Source organism: Orbicella franksi, chromosome 12 (genome assembly GCF_964199315.1).
Source record: "Orbicella franksi chromosome 12, jaOrbFran1.1, whole genome shotgun sequence".
Taxonomy (NCBI): domain Eukaryota; kingdom Metazoa; phylum Cnidaria; class Anthozoa; order Scleractinia; family Merulinidae; genus Orbicella; species Orbicella franksi.
In genome coordinates, this window is record NC_138156.1 from 4,467,504 (window position 1) to 4,477,161 (window position 9,658).

Genomic DNA, 9,658 nt, shown 5'->3' on the forward strand with positions numbered 1-9,658 from the left:
AAGCCTAAAAACAGAGCTCCTTATTACAGCAAGTTAACCTGGCTCAAGCTTACGATCCAATCAAAAACCAGCACATGGACAGCGGTCAACTTCAAAAAAACACGTGACCTTGATGAGCTCTAAAATCGAGTCTGCGAAATGGCCATGATTACTGGTCAGCGGATACCTTGTCTTGACAGGTGTCAGTTGACCATAACATGGATGTCCAATATCAAAGATGCCCATGAGCAATACCACTAACCACAATGATCATGAGGAAATCTCTGCTTGGCTGCCCTTTGGGCTGCTGGAACTCTACTATTAACCAATAATTTTTTCCATAAGAAGGGCTGGATACTTAGGGGAGGGATCTTTCTCCCCTTCCCAGGCTAAAATATGTACTCTCACAAAGTAATCAAGTGTGTTTGGTAAAAAGCTGGCAGGAACATTCACAGGTGCAGGTACAGCACCTGTCAGCGAGTAGTAGGAGAGGCCCATAAGGACTTCCTGTCAAGGACAAAACTGCCAACACTATAGCAGATTACTATTCACAACACTCATGGGAGCTTGGGCAGTTCAGGGTCTTACTGAAAGTACTGGCCACATGTACATGGGTTCTGTGCATTGTATTTGTTGGATAAACATGACCCAAAAAACTTCTTAGCCTTAAACTCAACTATGTATAAATACACGCACAGGAAAAGTGGCTTTTAGTTACTTTTATTTCCCCTTAGCACTGACATTTGAATGTAGAGATATACATGTATGCATTCATGTATAAAATGAAATTTCCAGTTTTTGTGCTACATTGTAAACATCAGACTAACTTTTTCCACCAACCTGATAAATGTCCTTTTTTAGCCTCTGGATAATGAACCACATAAATACACATGTACTATCCATACTACTGAACCACAGATAAAATGTTTTTCTCCATTTGCCATTCATCCAAACTAACTTACAACCAACACAACACTTTTCTTGCTTGTATTAAATATAATCAACCCTTTGGTTATGTAGAGAATTATTTTTTAAACTCGCAATAGCAAACACCTCCCCAGCTTACAGGAGGTTTCACTGTATTTACAACTGCATTAGAACTTAGAGTTCTGGTGGGCACAATAAGGACACAATGATCTGACAGAACTTAAACAGAACCAAATGCAGAGTACATTCCACGTTTTACTATTTGAAAAGTTTTCTTAATTTTATCTGTGTTTTTGTGTTCCAAATTTTCGGTGGCATTTGTCCACCTTCATCAGAGCTACATTACTGCTTGTGCTACAGTGTACAAGCCTGTGTGCTGTCTTTTTGTTCAAATTTTGAATCAACAGTGCATAAGCACGAGGGAGTAGTTTCGTCTTGTTACCAACATCGCTGTCCACAGTGGAGTCCCACGACTCTAAGAAGACCCTCTTGTGGCAGTTGTACATGTACATTGTAGCTCTGATGAAGATCGACAGAAGCCACCAAATTTAGAAATTATACACAGAAACAGGTTGCATAAAGAAACCTTTTCAAAATGTATATTTTCAGTCACAATACTGGAAGCAGAATTTTTAGTTAAATGTATATCAAGTTAAATGTATAGTTAAATGTACCGGTATATCAAGTTAGTCATCATCTTTTGGGACCACCACATAGCCCTGAGAAACAGCTTCTGAGAATTTCCAGTTCGAATTATGGTAAGTCATGATATCTTTTGCATCCTTTTCATTGTCTTGAACATTCGATTCTTTCTCCTCCTTGTAGTTTGACCACAAAACTGCTGCAAGTCCACACACTATGAAACCACCACCAAAACACTCCAACAGCTGCAATGACCTTCCCAGAAATATGAATGACAGTACTGCGCAGAATAACCCTTGAAGAGGCCAGGAGGCTGTGACAATGGTTGATGGCACCTGCATGTTACACCATGAGAGAAGTAAATAACACATTGACGAGGTTATCAAAATCGCATACACTAAACAATAAAAGGCTTCCATGGAAAAACTTGTAAACTTCTCTGGCTGGTTAGCATAGGTTAAGGAGGCAAGGGCCATAAAAATTGCCCCAAAGAAGTAGCTCCAAGCAGTGACAGCCATGGGCTGAGTTTTCCATGTCGAGTAGGGTTGGTTAAATATGTACTTCTTCTGAATGATGTAATACACAGCTGTGGCTGATGTCTGGCCAAGTAAACACATACATCCAAGAAACTGACTGCCAACAGATGTACCACTCACTAACCAAGATTCCTCTCTGGAATTACTTCTCAGTTTTCCAAGTGTCATTATGACAGCTCCAGTAACTGCTAAAAGTATACCAAGAATTTTGGCCGCACCATGCGACCTTGTTAGCTTTGGAGGAGGCTCTACTCCAGATATCATGGCCAGAAAGGTACTCCAAACAGGAACTGCTGGTTGAAACATGGATGCCACATTTGCATTTGTTAAGTAGATTCCAAGGAGGTAGAGCAGTTGCCCAACAAACATACCTGTAAGTCCCAGGACCATCAATAGTGGGACACTTCTATAAGAGAGACAAAAAGTTCCTCAGCAGTAGGAAAGACAGTTTAATCAGTCACACTTTCAATGTTTTTTGTTGTTTTTGGTTACCGATATCTCAAACCTTCAAGGGAAATTGAAAAGGTCAGAGTTATTGGGAGTCAAGAACAAATGACTGGAAGTAGGGAAAAGAACATTGCTTACTGTATTTCTTTGATATGGTTTAATCAACCTGAGAAGGCAAATACAAATGGAACAATACATTTTTTAAATTACTGTATAAATCAGAATGTAACACTGCATATTACATAACACAAAACAAAACAAAGAAGCAGGTTGAAGTTATCAAGGGGGCAATTAGGTCATCGAGGCACCCTGTTACTGACAGTAAAATTAGAGTAAAGGAATATATGACGGAAATCCAGGGTAAGTCAATTTGGTTAGAGTTACAGCAGTGTGAGGTTTGAGTAAGTAAGAGTCCAAGTTATCAGGAGTCGACTGTATAAACTTTGAAAGTGAAGAATGATCATCGCAGTAAAATTTTTCAATTTAAGCAATTGGAAAGAAGAAGCCTGAAAAAATCAGGACTTCAAGGGGATTCGAACCCGTGACCTCCACAATACCGGTACAATGCTCTACCAACTGAGCTATGAAGCCACACATTGGGAGCGAGGTCAATTTATTGAGTTCATATCTTCCCGTGAGGAGTGAAATGATGTGAAGTTTATATGAAATAATTCATATATGAACTGTGGTTGTAGATGAAAGTGAAGAATGATCATCGCAGTAAAGTTTCCAATTTAAGCAATTGGAAAGAAGAAGCCTGAAAACATCAGGGCTTCAATGGGATTTGAACCCGAGACCTCCGCGATACCGGTGCGATGCTCTACCAACTGAGCTATGAAGCCACACATTGGGAGCGAGGTCAATTTATTGAGTTCACATCTTCCCGTGAGGAGTGAAATGATGTGAAGTATAGTTGGTAGAGCATTGCACTGGTATCGCGGAGGTCTCGGGTTCAAATCCCGTTGAAGCTCTAATTTTTGCAGGCTTCTTCTTTCCAATTGCTTAAATTGGAAAATTTACTGCGATGATCATTCTTCACTTTCATCTACAACCACAGTTCATATATGAATTATTTCATATAAACTTCACATTGTATAAACTTTGTTATTGCTTTGTTTTGGGAGGTTGGAGGGGGGGAAGCAAGGGGAATTATGGTTAAGCCTTTTTGGAGGTTGATTAAATATAGTTGAAATAGCGCGAGGTCCATATTGGAGAAATATTGGTCATTCCAAGTTCTTTTATTGTCAGGTTTATTGACTGAGCCGCATACAAGTCCACAAAATTACCGGTAAGTGCTGCATAAATTCACTGATGAATTTATGTGACAGACATGTTTTGAATCATGTGAACTAACGGCATCCACAGTCGAGTGTTGATCGATACCCTCAATCGATACCCTTGATCAATACCTTTGATCGAAACCCTTGATTGACATCTCAATCAATACTCGATTGACACTCTATCAACATCTCGGTTGACACTCAATCGACACTCCATTGACATTTTGGTTGACAGTTGACTAATTTTCAATCAATGCACATGAATTGGTCGACACTCGGACAACTATCAACTGACTGTTGATCATGTGTCGATCAAGTGTTGAACGTGTATTGATCGGGATGTCAATCAAGTACAGATTAAGATGTCGATCAAGGGTATCAATGTAGGGTTTCAATCAAACACTCGACCACGGGTCCCTTTAGTACACACGATCCTGTGTTTTATTGCTCACACGTCCAGCCGTCTCTTCTCAACAACGAACTATACTGGACTAGAGAGAACAGAATAAGCCTACATGTACATTTAACCAGCTGCAGGAGTTCTTTAAAGGGAAAATTGTCAAAACCATCATCAAGATCACTTTTAATTCACACTGGATTAAATTCTAGAGCAGAAAACATCTATTAGTCAAGCCACGTATCCTTGCACTGTTGGTTAGTATTTTCTCTCCTCAGAAGTCTATGTAATAATGTTTGATCACTTCGGCATGGTATTATTGCAAATCACATATTAGTGCCAGCTATTTATTGCATCTTTCCACTTATACATTTCTCATAAATGAGAAATGCAATTTTATAGGTACTTGCATCTTTTTTCTTAGCAAAAAAAATTGACTTTTCACTTCCATGGTGGGGGTGATTTTCTAATAGAATGGATTGGCCCTCAAACTGCAATTTATGAAGAGATTTAAAATTACTTCAAACAATTTTTATATCACAGAAACATGAAAAGTAAACAAGATCGTAAAAATTATTTTTAATTGGAAGTGTGGAATACCAACTCCCAGCCGTTTTGAGCATTCTCGAGAGCTATCATTTGTCTCTATGGAAATTTGTTCGAGATACATGTATTTTTAACAACGATAAGTGGGACTAATATGCGAGAAATAAAATCCCGCGATACATTAAATTGTGTTTTTTGTAGTCTAGCTTACCTCAGAGAAGGTATGCTAACTTTTCCCTCGACGAGAAACGCTGTTAACAACATAACGGGAAAGGCTCCCGCGTCACGCAACAGGCAAAACACCAGAGGATCTGCTTTGCTGTCCTTGGCAAACTTTGTGACGATCACACCATAAGCTCCAAAACCGAGCTGAGCGGTGACCAAGGCACAACAAACTCTTAACCACATGTTTCCTAAGCAAAACGTTATAATCACTTCGTGTTATGGTTGTTTCAGTGCTCAATACTTTGCATGGACATGTTACATGTTCACTTCCTTGAGCGGGTCGGCCATGTTGACATTTGTGCTCCGTCATGTAACCTACAGGATGGTGTTCCTTAGCCCACATAGGGGTCTGGGACTCAAAAAACTAGTGTCGTTCGGCCACCTCTCCAAATATTATGTTGCAGTTCCATTAACCCTTTGTTATAGGAAATTTCTGTCCTCTTTGCTAGCTTATTTTTTCAGCACATTCTACAACTGCTACAATCCCTACTAACAATTTTAGCTCAATTTTCACACAGGGAGGAGGAGGGGGGGTGAGGGCAAGGGGCCTCTGTCCCCAGAGTCACCCGTTCCTTCTAGGCAGCAGAGCCTGGAATGGCACGAAGAAAAGGGGGCTCAAGGGACACTTGCATGCATTTTTATTGGCCAGATTCTTAGACTACTCAGTGCAAAATTTCCAGTGTTTGATCTCTACCTAAAACTGTTTTATAAATATTATTTCATGGTCGACACATGCAGACATGTACAGACATCAGTTTTCAGAATTCCCTAACTTTTGACTGACTTTTCCCTAACCAGAATTCTTTTTTTTTTCCAAACCATTTCCTGAGCTTTGGTGCCCAAACCTGTTTAGTACAGCACCTACAGATCTTCAAGAACAGGGGGATTTTTACAGGGGGTTTTTCATTCAAGTGTTTTTTGTTCTAAATTCCTGATGCTCAAGTCTGTTAAGGTCTGTACATGCTGTAATTAATTGAAAGGTAACTCAGAGAGAAATCAACCTGTTGATATTTCAGGAAGGGAAACCAGCATTGAATATAGTGAACCTCTTAATTAGTCCAAGAATCCAGGGCCATCTTTTCCTCAGGCCAAGGCCCCACTATATAGCTAAGAGGGACAGGTGGTTCTAGGGAAAGGAACAGGGGCCGGGGGGATCTTAATTTACAAGGTCACAAAAGTTGATTTTACATTTCATGAATCTATTTTTGTTTGATGATCCACAGAAGTACACATTTCAAGGTGTACACTCAAATCATGATTCCCAGAATGGTTTTTCAAAATTCACAGGCCCATCAAAAGGGGCCAACCACAGAGTCAGTGTTGAGACCACAAACTTACGCAATCAATTCTAGAAAGTACACCCTTCTCTCCCCACACCCTCTTCACTTGGTCTTCTCTGCTGTCAGTCTCAGTCCTAATCTTATCTTTGGGGAAAAAAATCGTGGCAAAGAAAGGTACAAGCATGCAGGTGCTCCCGAAGCACACAAACTCTGGTTATTGGTACTTAACCTGATTATAATTTTCCAACATGCATTTATATAATCCTTACAAACAAAGTTATCATGTATTAAAAACATGAGTGTTTTGCATGCAGTAAATTAACAAACATGCCCATGCTGCTGGCAATACTTTGGCATTGAGCATGATCCTCTTGAACTTGTTTACTTATTACATACTTTCTAAATGAAACATAACATCTCGGTACATATAATATTATTTTTAATATTACTGTTTCCTGTTTTCTTTGGAATAAATAAGATCATACATGAACAGCAACTGTATGTACTCTCTAGCTTACAGGTTAAAAACAGTAGACCATTTTTATTCACAAGTACTGTAACTTGGGGTTATATACATGTAAGCTCATTCAATGCTGTCTGAGTTTATCTGAGTTAACCTTTTCTAACAGCTAGAGTGTATCTGGTTCCTTTTTAGCTTGCAGTAGATATAATTCTTTGTTCACTTTGTTGTTCGACCACAAAACTGCACAAAGTCCACAGGCTATAAAACTCCCACCAAAACACTCTAAGAATTGCAGTGATTGTCCTAAACAGACAGAGGACAGAATTGCACAGAACAAGGCCTGAAGTGGCCAGGAGGCTGCAACAATTGTTGGCTGCACCTGCATGTTACACCACGACAGAAGCAAATAACACATGGTGGAAGTAATGAAAATTGCATAAACTAAACAGTAAAAGGCTTCTCGGGAAAAACTTGTAAACTTCTCTGGCTGTTTAACATAGATTAATGAAGCAAATGCTAGGAAAACTGTAGCAAAGAAGTAACTCCAGGCAGTTACAGCCATAGGCCGAGTTTTCCATTCTGATTGACATTGGTTAAATATATATTTCTTCTGTATTATGAAATACACAGCAGTGCTTGAGGTTTTGGCAAAGAGACAAATACATCCAAGAAACTGACTCCCAACAGATGAACCACTCACTAACCAAGAGTCTTCTCTGGAATTCCTCCTAAATTTTCCCAGCATCATTGTGAAAGCTCCAGTAACTGCTAAAAGTACACCAAAAATTTTGGCCCAACCATGTGATTTTGTTAGTCTTGGAGGTGGCTCTACTCCGGATATCATCGCTAGAAAAGTACTCCAAACAGGAACTGCTGGTTGAAACATTGCGGCCATGTTGGCTGTTGTCAAGTACACACCCAGGAGATAGAGCAACTGGGTAGCAAACATGCCTGTGAGACCAAGGACCATGAGCAGGGGGATGCTTCTATAGGAGAGATAAAAACATCATGATAGCATTTTATACAATCATGTAAATTTGAAGACTCAGGGTCTTTTTGTTTTCGAACCTGATGTTGCATGATTTGTTTTTTTTTTTTAATATTTAGTCAGGACGTAATAGAAAGAAAAAAAAAGAATACAAGAGAAAACCACACTCAATTCTTATTGATCATGACTTTTTCAGATTTGGCGGGTCCCCATGGGGGCCAGTGGCTCCTAAAGGAGCCATTTTTAAGTTGGGTTTCAACATGGTTTAGGCATCTGGTGGTTGGGCCGTTGATACGACTGCACGGCTTCAAGTGACAGCGGGCTGTTATTTCACTGCTGTTGTAGTCCTCCCAGTGCTTGAAGATCTTTGACTGCAACAAACGGTACTTTCTTCTCTGGATGCAGGAAAGCTTGCCGTCACACAATACATGTAGCTGGATCTGGATCGATACAACCCTGTCTTCCTGGTGCAGCAGCTCTACTAGCAGGTAGAAGGGCAGGTGGGTGAGGTTGTTTGTTCTTTGGCTGAGGCTGTGGTACCATTCCAAGTTGCGATCTTGTTTGCTTACTTTCTTGTTATGGTAGCGCAGTGGTCTTTTGCATCATTGAAATTGAATTGCCTTATTAGCTTTTTCTTGTTAGAGTTCTTTAAGAAATGCGACACAACTAAACTGCGTTTGGTCTGTACTCACGACCTCAGTCAAGACTCTCCCATACAGACCTCCTGCTCGGTAAATAAAAGCTAAAAACAAAGTAGAACGAATTTCAGTCTCTTCGGCTTGTGGTTTAATGTTATTAGATTATTGGTAGCAAGGAGACCTCGCTTAGTGGCGAGATGACTTCTCTTGGTGGTGAGTTCATTGGTGGCGAAACTTCCTGGTTGCAAGAATGACCGGTAACCTTTATAGGGGTTTGGAACCCTGATGCTTCTCTATCACAGGTAGGGCAGGAAAAAAACCTGGTCCGATTGCCACGGACAAGTAAATTTTGCTCTTGGGCAAGTGAAAATGGAAGTTTGGTGGTCTGGTGGGCAAGTGAAATTAGCCTCAGTGGTCGTGTTAGTGATAATTGTTTTTCTACGTAGCGTAGCGTGGAGTTGTGTTGCGTTATGTTCCTTAGAGCCAAAGAGCACAGGCGGACCACCCTATGTGTTCGGGGTTAATAACAGAATCTATGAGGGTTATGAATAAAGCTCTGAAAATTGCATATCTAAATTATGTCTTGGTCTGAATATCCCAATAAAGCTAAATGAAATGTTAATTGACTCATGTGTGGTGTTTTTTCTCCTTCCTGAGCCGTCTGAAGGCTTTTTTTTAAGAAATTACTTTTGGTCAGTGACCTGTAAGACAAACTTGTCTCCCTTTCTTTTCTTATTCATAACCCTCATAGTTAGCTCTTATTAACCAAGCTGGAGGTCTGTATAGGAGAATCTTGAGCAAGGTCGTGAGTACAGACCGAATGCAGTGAGGTCTGTACACACGACTGAGATCAAGATTCTCCCATACAGACCGACTTAACTCGGTTAATAAGATGTTTATTATATGGCAAAGAAGAAAACTTTAATTTGTGTAATGTAATTAGTTTGCTGACATTTTGCTTGCGAACGGTGATGAGCTTAACTTAAACCTGCCGAAATTTGCTTGTCTTCTTTACCTTTTTTTTTTTGTCATCAGGCTTTTTGACGCTTCCATAAATGTTTGAGAAGACAATAAAAGAAAATGGTGAACATTTTTGTGTTTTAGTTTGCTACTTTTCCAACGCAAAATGAAACCGGTCTAGTTGCCGGTCTAGATGGGAAAATCTAGACCGCGGTCAATATCGATTTCAGCCAATCAAATTCGTGAATTCGGTAGTTCCCAGTCCTTGTGAGACACAGCCATATAATAAATTCTGTTATTAACCACGAACACATAGGGTGGTCCGCCTGTGCAAAGAGCATTGAAATCGA

General features: G+C 39.9%; 1 protein-coding gene across 5 annotated transcripts in view; it reads right to left on the reverse strand.

Annotated features, from left to right (window-relative positions):
- Positions 1 to 218: 218 nt before the first annotated feature.
- The window catches only part of LOC145462884 (uncharacterized), an 11,164-nt gene continuing 1,724 nt past the window's right edge, over positions 219 to 9,658 (reverse strand). The window contains exons 1-3 of one of the 5 annotated variants that reach the window (XM_081446532.1): positions 4,966 to 5,002; positions 4,327 to 4,416; positions 219 to 2,490 (exon numbers count right to left, since the gene is read on the reverse strand). In XM_081446532.1, the coding sequence (XP_081302658.1) occupies positions 1,593 to 2,490; positions 4,327 to 4,334 (906 nt within the window). In that variant the 5' untranslated portion in view covers positions 4,335 to 4,416; positions 4,966 to 5,002 and the 3' untranslated portion in view covers positions 219 to 1,592. Of the gene's footprint in view, positions 2,491 to 4,326; positions 4,417 to 4,965; positions 5,504 to 5,764; positions 7,709 to 9,658 lie in introns of those variants that run through there. The other 4 variants (XM_081446533.1, XM_081446530.1, XM_081446529.1 and 1 more) reach the window with 4 other exon arrangements.